Source organism: Pipistrellus hanaki (assembly GCF_964339955.1).
Source record: "Pipistrellus hanaki genome assembly, chromosome: 6".
Classification (NCBI taxonomy): domain Eukaryota; kingdom Metazoa; phylum Chordata; class Mammalia; order Chiroptera; family Vespertilionidae; genus Pipistrellus; species Pipistrellus hanaki.
Genome location: NC_140508.1, coordinates 32,849,924 through 32,865,624, shown reverse-complemented (window position 1 = coordinate 32,865,624; position 15,701 = coordinate 32,849,924). Strand labels below are relative to the sequence as shown.

At 38.1% G+C, this 15,701-nt stretch overlaps 1 protein-coding gene across 1 annotated transcript in view; it reads left to right on the top strand.

Moving 5' to 3' along the window:
- Positions 1–716: 716 nt before the first annotated feature.
- RAD21L1 (RAD21 cohesin complex component like 1) overlaps positions 717–15,701 on the top strand; it is a 28,345-nt gene continuing 13,360 nt past the window's right edge. The window contains exons 1-10 of the mRNA XM_084889079.1: positions 717–838; positions 2,835–2,991; positions 4,379–4,508; positions 6,026–6,119; positions 8,211–8,317; positions 9,358–9,528; positions 10,445–10,540; positions 11,468–11,578; positions 13,520–13,746; positions 14,469–14,568. Of these exons, the coding sequence (XP_084745205.1) occupies positions 2,848–2,991; positions 4,379–4,508; positions 6,026–6,119; positions 8,211–8,317; positions 9,358–9,528; positions 10,445–10,540; positions 11,468–11,578; positions 13,520–13,746; positions 14,469–14,568 (1,180 nt within the window). The 5' untranslated portion in view covers positions 717–838; positions 2,835–2,847. The remainder of the gene's footprint in view (positions 839–2,834; positions 2,992–4,378; positions 4,509–6,025; positions 6,120–8,210; positions 8,318–9,357; positions 9,529–10,444; positions 10,541–11,467; positions 11,579–13,519; positions 13,747–14,468; positions 14,569–15,701) is intronic.

Sequence of the window (15,701 nt, the reverse complement as noted above, 5' to 3'; positions counted from 1 at the left end):
AATATTTATAGAGCATTTATTATTGCTAGGCTCCTTACATGCTTCATCTCATTTATCTCTTACAATATCTATGGCACAGATACTTTTATTGTTATCATTTCCATTTCTCAGATGAGAAAAACTGAGGTTCAAGGGATTAAATAACTTCTTCAGGGATCCCCTTAGCTAGTTTGTGTGTGAAAGAGATGCTACTCCATCCTAGGGATGTTCAGAGATCATAGAGAAGAATCAGACATTACTACCTTTCACAGTTGTTCTGTAGGGCCCTGTCATCTCCCTGCATCGGTAAGCTTTAAGGTTAGAGAGTGCCTAGAGTTTCAAGGACATAGCTAGTGACTTCGTCCTAGGAGAGGAGTGCCTGGCCCCCCCTCGCCCCGTCCCGCCCATGCCCCTTGTCCCTCCCTTCTTGACTCGTCCCCCGCAAACCCAGCCAGGTCCTCGCCGGTGCAGTCCACCACCCCGCTCCTCTTCCCGCCCAGCCCCTGCCACTCCTCCCACTCGCCCCGCCCAGCCCCTGCCACTCCGTCCACTCGCCCCGCCCAGCCCCTGCCACTGCGTCCACTCGCCCCGCCCAGCACCTGCCACTCTACCCACTAGCCCCGCCCAGTCCCTGCCACTCTACCCACTAGCCCCGCCTAGGCCCTGCCGCCCCGCCCACTAGCCCCGCCCAGGCTCTGCCTCTCCGCTCACTAGCCCCGCCCAGCACCTGGCGCCCCGCCCACTCGGCAGGCCTCTCACCAGCTGACGCCCAGCCACTCTGAGAGCGCAGCGCCTCAGACTGGACGCCCTGACCCTGCATCCCCTGCTGGGCGCACCTGTCCCGAGACCCGCGCTCAAAGTACGGCTCCGCCTGAGGGACCGCGCGGGACCTGGGGGCTGACAGGGGCTGACGCATCCCCGCGCGCGCCCGCCGGGCTCCTCACAGGCACAAGCCGCGAGTCCCCTCTCTCCCCACCCCACCCGCCTGCCTGAGGGAGAAACTTGTGGGGCTGGATGCGTCCTAAGTCCCTCCTGGGGGCAGGGGCGCTGGTGCCTGCCCTCCGGCCTCAGTCCCCTCTGGGAGCACCGGCCTTGGTCTTGAACTCCGGGGAGTCCCTGTGGGAAGAGCTTGGGCGTCCCTGCGCTAGGCGACAGCCTTCCCTCACAGCCCTGAACCTTCCTGTTCCCGCCTCCCTGCGTGCTCCCCTGAGGAAGCCCGTCCTCCTCGCTCTCCCCGGAGCTCGCGCCCCTCCTCCCGCCCCGCTCCCACGCGCCCCCCGGCCCCCCGGTCCTCGCGTTCGCGTTACTTTCCAGACCTCGCCCCGGGGTTTGTCTGTGAGGGCCGTGAGAGGAAATCAGTGCCTCGGGAACATTATTCAGTCACAGGGCTGGCTTCTTTTTTCCTGAAAGTGCATGGATAGCATACACCTGGGAGCGATTGAAAAGGATGAAGTGGAGTTTATTCCAAGACACCAAACACTCAGAGCAGAAGGAGAGGAGCCAGGAGCGCGGCAGCCGCCGCCTCTGACCCGGAGCTCCGCCCGCTGAGGAGCGGGGTCCGGGGGGCGCGCCGCCTCGCTTCAGGGCTCGGGGTTCGATTCTTGGGGTGGAAATGGGCTTTCGTCAAAGTTCCGCTCAATGTTTCATTCTGTGGCTGGTTTTATTTTTGTATTTATTTTGGCTCAACTTACTCAGAACTTTAGAAAAGAAACAAAAAAAGAGAAGCTTATTTATAGTGGCAGTTTACGATTATTTATATGTGAGCAATCATCTGAAGCCAGCCGAAGCATTATAGCCTCCCTTTGCTTTAAATTGGGACCTATGGTGTTCGTGAGAAGAGGACAATGGGTAGAAATATGCTTGAATACTGTCTTTGTTGTAAGGAGTTTACTTTTGCCACTCTGATCTCAGAACATTTTCAGTTGATTCTTGTTTCCTTTCTTGCCCTCTTTTTTTTTTTTTTTTTCTTCTCATAGTTTCTTCTTTTCTCATTTTTTCCACTTTATGGTCCGTTGGAGTCTTGTTATTTCAACTTCAAAAATTAATATATTGTTGAGTAAACCAGAGCATCTTGAAAAGAAAGAAATTCAACTCCTGGATATAAACCAATAATCCCACACTTCTCATATTCCTGTTTTAGGAAAGAGGTGACTTCTGTTCTCTTTGCCTGGCTTGGCCCACCTTTTCCAATTCATAGTTTTAATCCCCTGATTCTTTCTCTTTCTTTCTTTCTTTCTTTCTTTCTTTCTTTCTTTCTTTCTTTCTTTCTTTCTCTCTCTCTCTCTCTCTCTCTCTCTCTCTCTCTCTCTCTCTCTCTCTCTCCCTCCCTCCCTCCCTCCCTCCCTCCCTCCCTCCCTCCCTCCCTCCCTCCCTCCTTCCCTCTCTCCCTCTCTCCCTCTCTCTCTCCCTCTCTCCCTCTCTCTCTCTCTCTCTCTCTCCCTCTCCCTCTCCCTCTCTCTCTCTCTCTCTCTCTCTCTCTCTCTCTCTCTCAGGCTCCCTCCTCTATTTATTGACCATATTAATAAGAGAACCCTTTATAGGATAAATAATTAAAATGTAAACAGGATCAGGGGTCTGGATACATCTAAACCAAGTGTGATTCACAATCTAATTAATAGATTCACAATCTAATCTAATAAACTCTGTCATTGGCTTATTTTGTATTTTAAATAAGGGTTTCTTTACAAAAAATAATTTGAATTGGATGTTACATTGAACTAGAAGATAATCTGAGCATTATTTTATAGGACAAATGAAAAGTGTTTTTGCTTGCTGTCAATTAGTACTAAAAAGTTTTTATAATCAAAATTTAAATATTGTTTAATGTTCTCTCTTGTTCACTAAATGCAACTAAGGAACACAGGCAGCATGTTCTACACACACGTGCTTATGAGTAAGCGAGGGCCATTGGCCAAAATCTGGCTTGCAGCTCACTGGGAGAAGAAACTCACAAAGGCCCATGTATCCGAATGTAATCTAGAGATAATCATTGAAAAGATTATTTCACCTAAGGTATGTTATTGTTTAAATATAGTATGTAGCCCTAACTGGTTTGGCTCAGTGGATAGAGTGTCAGCCTGAGGAGTGAAAGGTCCCGGGTTCGATTCTGGTCAAGGGCATGTACCTTGGTTGCGGGCACATCCCCAGTAGGGAGTGTGCAGGAGGCGGCTGATTGATGTTTCTACCTCTCTATCCCTCTCCCTTCCTCTCTGTAAAAAAATCAATAAAATATGTTTTTAAATAAATAAATAAATATAGTATGTATTTCCATGATTTACAGAGAGGAAAGGAATTAAAATACATATCATGAAACATATTTCCAAGGGTGTTTTATTTCTCAAATGGTCTCTCTTTTAGTTTCTATAGCATTTATCATATATGTGTGTATAAATATATATATATATGAACCATTTTATGTTTATCATAAATAGATTGGACTCTGAAGGATAATGGCCATATCTAACACATATTTTGTAATCCTTTCTCATCCTTTATCAGATTACTGTGTACAGAGTAGTATCAAATAAGTATTTCTTTTAAAAAATGAGTGAATAAATGAGAGTAGAAAAAAAGGATTGAATATAAATGAAAATATATATGCAAACACTTCAAAAGCAATAAAGTGTTATGTTCGTTATAAAAACCATAACAAGCTATTAGAATTTCCACCAAAATAGTACTTTAATATTTTATAGGTTAAGTTTTCTGCTTGAGAGAAGGACAAATATAATAAAAAACCAACCGTGTATAAAGCAGTGGATTAGGCTTTAGGTTCATTAGTTTCTTAAATCTTCATAACAATCCTATGCAATGCACTTCTTTTTGCTTCAGTGAAGTCTGGTATATAAGAGTGTGGACTTTTAAGTTGGTCAAATTTAAATTTAATTCCGATTCCATCCCTTAATAGTTGTGTTACTTTGGGCAAACTACTTAACATATTTGAGTCTCAAAAGAGAATTTTTCTTCTGTAAATAGAGGTTGATGTCTAAATAAAATCAATTAATGAATCAAAAGCTCTCAGGACAATGCCTGGCACAGAAGAAGTATAGAATAAATTATAGCTATTATTAATAAATTGACGTTCAGGAGGGTTAAATGACTCAGCTTTAGCAGTTGAGTCAAGGCTTGAACCCAAGTCAGTCTCACTGCAGACTTAGTATTCTTCCCATAAAGCCCATAATACCATACTTCACTTACTGCCACATTAGATTATCTTCATAGAAGAAGAAAAATATTAACTATTTTACTAGGTGAGGTAGAAGTTAAGCGACTCACTTTAAATAAGAACACAAAATGTCTGATTTTAAAGAGAAGAAATTCTTATGGTTTTATAATTGTCAAAGAACATAGTTTGTGAATCTAATTTTTAATATTCTAATACTTTAAAAATTATTGAAAGGTGAAAATTGCACTTCGAACTTCAGGACATCTTCTTTTGGGAGTTGTTCGAATCTATAATAGGAAGGCAAAATATCTTTTGGCAGATTGCAGTGAAGCATTGCTTAAAATGAAGATGACATTTCGCCCAGGTATATGTCTTGGTTCCCTTTTGCATTTTTATTTTGGGTGGGCTTGTTCAATTGGCGGAACTCCATAAACCCAGGTTGAGTATAGTGAAAGGAATCTTTCTTTTGACTGAACTAAGTTTCCATGGTTAAAGACAAATTATATTCTTTCCTTCATTCTTCTCCTGTGTTTGTAGGAAAAAGGTTATGCTTTAAATATGTGTAGTGTTTCTGTGTGTTTATGTAAGAAATATACATAAAGCTACCACACTTATGCAACACACTCTCATGTTCAGTTTTAAATGTGTTACTTTGTTTGCCATATCTATTTTTGCCTTTTGAGATAAATTAGAAATAGTGTAATTGACAAAACCTATATATATATCAATAATTGTCATTGTTTTCAGAATTCTCAAGACCCCTTAAATAGCATGCTATTAAGAAAATATTTTTAATCTCTAAATATCCCGAAGTGCTAGAGATTTACATATAATATAAATATGTTGCCTTTAAATTTAATTTTAAGAAATCATTTTCCATCTTATATTATGGTTATTTAGTTACGGGCTTTGCCCCTCACACTGTTCTGTAAGCTCCTTGAAGGCAATATCTTTATCATTTATTTTCTGAATTTCTAATAGTACTTTTCTCAGTGCCTTGTACATACTATCCCCTCAATTACTATTTGTTGAATCAGGATTGACAGGCTTTTTTCTTTACTTAAAATACTTATATAATCTCTATGTAGATTTAAAAATTATATTGAATATAGTTCACTTGTTCATTATTTAATTTATTCCACAAATGTTCATTGCCCCATACTCTATGTGAAACAGTATGCTAGGCTCTGGGATACAAGGACAAACAAGACAAATAGGACCCTTATGTCTTGGTGAGGAAATCAGATAATGAAGCAGTTTTTTAAATTATTGCAATAATTATAGATTGTGATTATGCTGTGAAGGAATATAAAAAGATTACTGCAACAGAAAATAAGAGTACATCTTATTTTAGTTAGGTTAGTCAGAAAAAAAATTTCTGAGAGAATAGAATTTAAGCTCAAACTTGAAAAATGAGAAATACCCAGTCATCTAAAAAAGTCCCTGAGGGAATAGCATTCTGGGCAGAGGGAACTGTGAGAGCAAAGGTCTTGAGGTGAAAAAGTGCTTAACTTGTTCAGGGAACAAAAAGACCAGTATAGTGAGAGAGGGAAAGGGTGTCGTTAGATGATGCTGATAGGTTTGTAAGGCTGCAGAGGCCCTGATTAAAAACTGGGATTTTATTTAAATGCACTGGGAAAGTCACTAAATCATTTTAAGCAATGGAGTGATCTGATCTGATTTTGAATTGAAAATATCACTCTGCCTGCTTTGTAGAGAATGGACTGGAGAGAGGCAGGAGTGGGTACCAGGAAACCAGTTAGGAGACTAAGCAGTAGTCTATTGAGAGAAAGTCTTATTTAAATAAAAAAGATTTTAGTTGGGAGTTTCTATTTTGCACAGCATGGTTACTTATTGAATGTATTTTTTTGTTCTTTTCAGGACTAGTTGACCTTCCAAAGGAGAATTTTGAAGCAGCTTACAGTGCTATCACACTGCCAGAAGAATTTCATGATTTTGAAATCCAGAATGTGAAGTAAATTATTTTATTTTCCTTCAATTTGACTTTCTTGATGATTTATTGTTTTCATCTTCAGATATCATGAATGCAAATGGAATGTAGTTGACTGGAGTAAACATATAAACTAAGACTTAAATTTAGTGTGAAATTTTAAGAACACCAAACAAATATTATTATATTTGCTAAATTTGCAATAGTAGTAGTATATTCATCCATTTATGCAGTAAATATGTATTGAGTGCCTTCTATATGCCAGACACTGTTCTAGGCACTGAGGAGATAGCAATGAGTAAACTATAGCTCCTGGCAGCATGAATCTTACATTTTAGATGGAGTAGACAGACAATAAGCAAATAAACAAGTAAATATACATTATGACATGAGGTGATCATCATTATGAAGAGAAATAGAAAATAAAATAAGTAATAGAATGGTCAGGCGAGACTTCTAGTAAGGTCAGAACAGAAACCTGAAGGAGGTAAAGGAACAATCATTCAATAATGTGAGGAAGAATATTTCAGGTAGAGCAAGTGGAGAGAAAGGTGCAAAATCCCTCCTTGGGCATTTTCACGGAGGCAGGTGAGCCTGGAGTGGAGTAGATGAGGGTCTGAGTGGTAGAAATGAGGTCAGAGAGGTAGCCAGGAAGGCAGATGTAGGGTGTCGAAGGCTACAATAAGGACTTTTATTTCACTTGGGGAGCACAGGAGGGTTTTGAATAGGTGAGTGATTGCACTTGACTGGATTTCAAGTGCTCTCTTTGGACACTCACTATAAGGGCAAAAGGGAGGAAGCAGAGAGCCTGTGAGAAGATTATTGCAGTAAGAAGTCCAGGTGAGAGATGACAGTGTTTGTCACTAGTTCTCAGTCTTCATTTATATCAAGGCAGTAACAAATTCTGACTATATTTTGAAGTCAGAGCCAACAGAATTTGCTGGTTGGATATGGCTTCAAGAGAAAAGGAGAAGTGAAGGATGACTATATGATTTTTGGCATGAGAATGGAGTTACCACTTAATGATATTAAGATAACTATGGAATGGACTGTTTATGGAATGAAGGAAATAAATTGGGTTTTGAACGTACATTTTGAGGTGACTGTTATACATCCAAGGGGAGTAGGTAGGTAGTTGAATATCTGGGTCTAAGATTCAGGAAAGAGGTGTGGATGGGATGTATAAATTTGGGAGTTGAGAATATTTAGATGAACTTCAACCATGAGTCATAGGATCTCCCAAGGGAGTAAGTATAGAATTTAAAGGGAGAGAAGGATTATGGGAGAGAATGAGATCTAGATCTACAGACTAAATGTTGGATCATTCCTAATAGTTAACAGTCTGGGAGATGAGGAAGAATAATAAAGGAGATGGAAAAGGAGCAGCCAATGGAATAGAAAGAAAATCAAGAGAGAGTGGTATCCAGAGGCCAAAAGTAGAAGGTTTTTCATAAGGAGGGAAGTTAACATCTATTTCAAATGCTATCGGTTGGAGTAAGTAAATATAATAGGACTGAAAGTTGACCATTAGTCTTGGCAACCTGGAGGTCATAGGCATGAATAATAAACTAGTGTTTATAAATAACTAGTGGCCCGGTGCATGGAATTCATGCACAGGAGGGGGGTGTCCCTCAGCCTGGCCTGCACCCTCTCACAATCTGGGACCACTTGCTCCTCACTGCTACCTGCCTGCCTGCCTGCTTGCCCCCAACCTCCCTTCCCCCCCCCACCAGCCTGCTTGCTCCTAACTGCCCGCCCCCTGTTGGCCTGCTCACCCCCAGCAGCCCCCCACTGCCGCCCTGATCACCCCCAACTGCCCTCCCCTCCTGGCCTGATTGCTCCTAACCACCTCTGCCTCGGCCCTGCCACCATGGCTTTGTCCAGAAGGGTTTTGAATAGGTGAGTGACTGTACTTGACTGGAAAGTCCCCCCAAAGGTCTCCCAGTCTAATTAGCATATTACCTTTTTATTAGTATAGATACTATTGAGAAAATAAAAATCTTTATTTTTATAATAAAATCTGTTTTTTTGTTTTAGGGATGTTTTTGTTGTTTTGCAATATACTGCAAAACATGTTCTGTTCATATGTTTTCCTCAATTTTATATTCTCTATAGTGCTATTGGTGTTTTAGAAAAATTTACTCAGAACCAAAGCAGACCAGAAGAAATCACACTTAGAGAAGATTATCACAGTGTTCTACTTTTCCAAACTGGGAACTTTGGTGAGAATATTTGGGAAATCAAAATTACCTCATAATCAATTATATAGAATGTCCCAAAAAATGTATATAGACACTGAATAATTATAAAGGCAGTGTTTATTAAAATACATTTCATTTTTAAAATTGAGCTATCAGCTGTTAAAGTGTGTATGCATTTTGGGGGGACAACCTTTATTTGTGGTTTTGTATTGAAATCGTGCCAATAGAAATAGTTACTTCTGTGCCAGTAGAAATATCCTTAAAATTAGTCTTTTGATGTATAAATTTAACCCCTAATAATATTTTCCTTGCCTTTTTCTAGTATATCTGAGAAGAACATGTCCTTAGTAGACCTGGGTTTGAATATGGGCTTTCTCTGTGGACTTGCTGTTTGATACTGGACAAATTACCTAACTTCTCTGAGCCTTACTGCCCTATCCCTTACTGCTTTACTCCCCTAAATTGGGATACTCCTAGCAACATCACAGGGTTATTTTCCTTATATCCTCCTTTAATCCTTCCTACCAATAAGTGATATTTCTATTCTTCAAAAACTAATTTAAATCTAATGTCCTTTAAGAAATGTTTAATATTAATCTATCCTATTCTGATTATAATATAAGATTGAAGACAATGCTTAATGAATGCATGTAGTAAGCCCATCCTTTTCATTCCTAAGAAGGCAAACGTGTTTCTTATTTTCTAAACCCCATTATGGATAAACAACGCAAGCAAGTATCCTGGAAATAATACTTGGTCAAGCAGGACATGACTACTTAAAGTAGAAGAATTATTAAACCATACCACAGCTAAAAGCTCTATCCTGATGTTTTCGCTTTCTTTTTTCTATTGTATTGGGAAAAGTGTTAGACTAGAAATGCAGTATCCACTAATTAACTGAGTGACTTTAGTTTAATAATTCAACGAAGTGTTTTAGCTTTCATTTTTCCTTACCTGTAAAATGAGGGGAAGGGGCTATAGAAGATGATATATGAATTTCCTTCTAACCTGAAAATCCTGGGTTTTTCTGATTAACTCAGTATTCATATGTATGTATTTAGGGGCGGAAGCGGAAATCCTCAGAGGCCATAGCTTCTTGGATGACAACATCTTGCTGAATTCCAGTGGTCCTTTAGTTGAACATAGTTCTGAAAGCCTCAATGCAGAAAAATCTCTGCTCTATGACAGTGGAGATGGATTTGGTGATGAAGGGGCTGCAGGAGAAATGATTGGTATGCTGTCTGGTTCTATAGAAATTGGGTATTTATTTCTATGAAATTACTAATGTATTAGTAGATTTATTAGATCAAACTAAAATTGTAGGTATGCTTAATATAAATACACACATTTTTTGCACAAGTTTTCAAAGTTTGTAATATATTTAAATATTTAGGCTAGGTCTAACTAAATAGCCATCAGTTTATATTTTCTATATAAGTATAATGTGAAATACTGCTTGTTTTAATTTTTAAATTTTTCTAATTTTTAGAAGAGAAAGAATGAGGTTAGTATAGTCCTCACAAAATATACTAGATCATATACCAAAAAACATTGTTTTCTTTAACAGAAATTGTGGGAGGGCTATTCTAAGGGATCTGTCCAGCATTTTATGTCATTTTTTAATTTTTATATTATATGAAAGTATAATAGAGTAGACAAAACCTAGGAAATCCAAATGTACATATTTTAAAGATATTAATTGTTATATATCAAGTGTGTGTGTGTATTTGTGTTTTTAAATTCTCTGGCCTACATTGAAAGGCTGGTTATGGCAAATTTCTGGAATTTTGAAAATATGAAAAAATAGTGGCTCTACCTTAGATCTCTACCAAAGGAGTTTGAACACTTTTATTTCCTGATCTGAAACTAAACATGGCTTTGTAACAAGGCTACTATCTTAGTATTAGTATAGTATTTCCTGAAATCAAACATCTAAATATATTTTAACTAAAGGAAAGAAAAGCAAGTATATAAAATTCTATGTCATCCTGCATGAAATGTGATAATCTATATATCCAATCAAATCTAATTAAGTAGGATTAATTTATTCTTGTATCCTTTCACAATGCTTTGCATATAATAATGCCAATCAACATTTAGTGATTATTATGTCAACTCTGTATGACAACAGTATTTGTGTTTTTCAAGACAACCTACTACAAGATGATGAAAATATCCTGTTTGAAGACATGCATTTGGACAAAGAAGTTTCCATGCCTCCTGAGCCTCCCGACACTATAGTGGGTATGTTGAAATTTTCTTTGTGTAGGGAGTGAACAGTGGCTAATATTCAAATTAAGCTTCCGAACTTCTGGGTTTAAGTTGCAGTATAGTATATTGGAAGTTAATAAAACATGTCCTGCAAACTCTTAGTATGAGAGTCAAAACAATGCAGACTAAGATACTGGGTTCTGAGAAAGGCACAATAGTGGTTATTTAACAAGGTATGAGAGAACATTTGGATATTTTCCAAAAATACTGTGCTTTTGAATCATTAAAACAACATATGTTACATGGTAAAAATGTCTTTAATGTTTGACATTAATATGGTTATTAATTATACTAATGCCATATTAATATGGTTTGACAACCTTTATACAATTTGAGAAAAATTACGAATGGGAGGATATTTTCTACTTGAAATTTATGTGAAGGCATCTCAAATGATTTGAGGTCTTTTAGTCTGCTTTATTTTTGAGGATTAAAAGTATTATTGGCTTCACTTTCATATGATATTTGTTTTCTAAGTATAGTAGAAATTTTAAATGTTGAGATAAACAATTAAAATTTAATTATGTTTTCCTGGGTCAACTAATAATTAAGTGATTTAATAGATTATAAAAATTTTAGCAGACATAATCACATTTAATTCAGTTATTTGTTATGGTTAGTACCACTGTTTTCACTTTCACTGAGACTATAGTGACAGTCACATCTAAGTTCAGCCTTAGATGTCACATGTGCAAAGGAGGGTGATGATACTTGACTCACCTAGACACTGTGGGTCCCGCTGAGCCGCTTCAACTCTATTAAACACATGATTCTGGTAAGAATTCAGATGTGGCTCCAAATGGCAATATAAATATTCAATTAGTTTATCTTTCACTTTAATTTTCAAATAGTCCTCTAGCTTCTATTTTTAATAATTCATTTTATGGTGATGTTGATTAGTAGAACCGGATAATCCAGAGTGTATACAGCTACTGGAAAATGAAAAAATGTGTGAAACCACATTATCAAATGAAGAGGAAGGATTTACCCTTGAGCCAATTGATACTTCAGGTCAGTCATTCATGTTTTTATTTTTGACACTTACCGTATTATCATATTCGCTGTTAAATATTTGAGTAATATATGAAATATTTTAGGAGGTTGTCAACCTAGTAATAACATTTGTAATACAAAGGGAAGAGTGTGAAGGAACTTTGAGATGACCCTTTCATTATATTCCTTTCTGGTCAAACTATATTTCCAGTTTGGGAAACTGGAAAATTTTAAACTGAGTTCAATTTCAGTAGTTATTGAGCCATTACTCTGTATTTGGAACAAATGAAGAAGGCATAGTTTTTGCTATTAAGGAAATTAAAATTATATACATTGAGTGGCCAGATTATTATCATCTCTGAACGCATAATAATCTGGCCACTCAGTGTATATCCTATATAATAAAAGGTTAATATGCAAATTGTCCCCTCCACCAGGAATTTGCCAACCGCCCATGTCCCCTCCTCCTGGCCAGGCTGGCCGGACCTCACCCATGCACGAATTCATGCACCCAGCCTCTTAATATATATATATGTGTGTGTGTGTGTGTGTGTGTGCGCGCACTCGCACTGAGTGGCCAGATTATTATGCATTCAGAGATGATAATAATCTGGCCACTCAGTGTATATATATATTTAATTTATATATATTTATATATACATTTAACACATAGACACAGACAAAAATATGGTGATAGCCCTAGGGAAGTGGGATGGGGGAGGTGGAAGAGGGCAAAGGAGGGATAAATGAGGATGGAAAGATACTTTACTTGAGCAATAGGTGCATGATGAAGTATAGATATGATATTTTGTTGAGTTGTGTACTTGAAACCTGTATTGTTAACCAATGCCACCCCAATAAACTCAATAAAAAATGAATCTTACAATCCCATCAGGAAATAAATAAACACATAAATGAATATCAAATAAGGCATAATAAAAGAATCAAAAGAAAGGTACTATCTTTTCTATGATAATGTCTAACCTCGAGCATGTTTTTAGAAATAATAATTATGAATCCAATATATAACTAAACCTTTTAAGAAAGCACTAGTTTTAAGTAGTATATTTGATATGGATTTGTTTATAAACTCAGACATGCCAGGAATAAAACATTCAAATTTTTCTTTACCAAATTCAATTCTGAGCCTCTATCCCATGGGGCTAGCAAGAATTTCAGTCTGCTCCCTTATCTGCCCCAAGCCATGTGGTATCAAAATTTGGGGGAAATATGTGCCAAGTGGTAGGGAACCTCTGGTTATCAACCACACCAGCTTGTGGTGCCCACTGTGCCAGCCTGCATAGCTTCTGGAGTCATCACAAGCCTCCTCCTCTAGGATCTCATTCCAGGATTTTACTAAGGCACATCAGCCATCTGGTTTCTGTTCTTTCCGGCTCCATCTGATCCCAGATCTTCACATTCTTGGAAATCTAACCCTCCCTCCCCTTTTGCATCTTTAATAAGGAAAAACGTGACTTTTGCTTTCTACCTAGTAAAATTTCCTATGGGAACAAAAGCCCACGGGCTATCTACCCACTTAGACTTTGTGTATGAATTTCAGTGGGGGAGGGGAAAATATGCTGGACAAATACAAGTCAATGTTTCAAAAGTTATTCTGTTGTGTATATATTTTAAGGAACCTCAGACTTGATTGTCTTCCCCATCAATATACACTCTGCTCTACATTTTTTTCAGTTATCCACTAAGTAGGTCAACAGAGTCTCCCCTCAGAGCCTTTGAGAAACATCTCAAAATGTGTGAACTCTTGGCTGCTTAGACACTCCAGTTGTGCAAAAACTTTGTATAACATAATTTTCAGTAGAGAGAAGGGAATTTTCTTCTCTGTGCATCTCTGTAGGTTGTATTGTATTATGGTAGACATTTCTTAGATAAGTGGTGCCAAGACTATTTTACAAGAATGTACAATCAATCACATTTGGGCCTATTTTTTATATTCAGATATTGCCTGGAAAAGGAAAAACAAAAAGAGGAAATTGCTCATAGATCCAGTCAAGGAGATCAGTAGCAAAACTATGCATAAACAGCTTACCTTCTTTGCTGACACTCTCATGGTTTTGGAACTGGCACCTCCTACCCAAAGACTGATGATGTGGAAAACAAGGGGAGGAGTTGATACACTTCTGTCATCTGCTACCCAGGATTTGATTCACACTGAACTGAAAATGGTAATAGTTTTCCATCCTTTTACATGGGTGCAATGTTTAGCTACCGTGTTTCCCCGAAATTAAGACATCCTCCGAAAATAAGACCTACTTACAGGTTTCCTTCTGAGTGAAATATAAGGCATCCCCCAAAAAATAAGCGCCCCCCTTAGGCTAAACATGAGAGATTTGGTCCACTGATTCTGAAAGAAATGGAGTCACAAGAAATTCACCAGGAAATTCAGGAATTGGATTGTTATGATGATGTTCCAGAAGATGATGACATGATTGTCATTGAATAAATGAGTAAATTCTTGATACTGTAGGATTCACAGTTTGTCTGGTTTGTGTTGACAACTACAGTACTACCGTACTGTATACAGGTAATAAATTTCCTTTATTTTCATTTAACAATAAATGTGTACCATATTCTTCTTCATGGAAAAATAAGATATCCCCTGAAAATAAGACCTAGCGCATTTTTGGGAGCAAAAATTAATATAAGACACTGTCTTATTTTGGGGGAAACAGGATATAACTAAATAAACACATATTTACACTCATATAGTCAAGAACTTAAACTTGTTAAAAAAAAACACACACAAAAAAAAAACTTCCTTATTTTTAATTAATTTGCTGGATGTGTGTGCATGAATTATAATTTTGACTTTTTAGCAAATTTTCCTGTATTTATTGAATTGCTTTCCTTGTATAAAATCTAGAAACAAAAATGTGTATTTTTACAGTTGTTTACAAAATGCCTTCTATCTTCTGGCTTTAAACTTGGAAGAAAATTGAAACAAAATGAATCAATAATGGAAGAAATGGGAGGCAAAAACATAGTAGGTAAGACATCCTAATTCTGCTAATATTGAGGGAAACATTGCAGAAACAAAAATTTCCTTTTACATTTCAAAATGAGGATGGGATCCATCTTTATATTCCAAACTATAAATGCTATCTCTAAAAGAATATTTGAATTTAAAAGAAATTGTTATGTAAGTATTGTATTTTTCAGCCTTATGGATTAATTTTTGTCCACAAAGCTACATAAAAAGATGAAGTTTATATACAGTGTGTACTACTCTTAATCCCACACTTTCCCACCGCCTCCACTCTAAAGGCAGTACTCACAAACTTCCAACAAAGAAAATTTTCATATCTAGTAAAATAATGTTTCACTTTAAAACAACATGAAAAAAGTCATCTAGTGATAAGAATAGCATTTAAACAATATAGTTAACCTGAGACAGATATTTCCATACACTCAGAGGATACATGGAGTATTAATAATTGTTGATTATTTTTTAAAATATATCTTATTGATTTTTTACAGAGAGGAAGGGAGAGGGATAGAGAGCTAGAAACATCGATGAGAGAGAAACATCGACCAGCTGCCCCCTGCAGACCCCCTACTGGGGATGTGCCCACAACCAATGTATTGTACATGCCCTTGACGAAAATCGAACCTGGGACCTTTCAGTCTGCAGACCAACGCTTTATCCACTGAGACAAACCGGTTTCGGCAATTGCTGATTATTATTGTGACTATTATAAAGGAACTAGAAGCCCAGTGCACGAAATTCGTGCATGGGTAGGGTCCCTAGCCCTGGCTGGTGATCAGGGCTGATCTATGGGGCGACCCGGCAAGGTGATTGGGGCCCCCTCTTGCACCTGCCTTGGCCTGGCACCGCCTGCTTGCTGGCCCCACCCTCCACCACTAACAGGACCTGCAGGCTAGGGGCAGCTCCTGCATTGAGCGCCTGCCCCCTGGTGGTCAGTATGTATCATAGCGACCAGTCTTTCTGCTGGTCATTCTGCATTTTGGTCTATTTGCATATTAGGGTTTTATATAGATAGATAATAAAACCAACTTATGCGGTGAGTGAGCCTCTACTTCCTGATCACCTTTCCTGAAATCATTACAATAAGCCAGTCGGATATAATGATTAACCTAATTTGATGAACAAGAATAGATC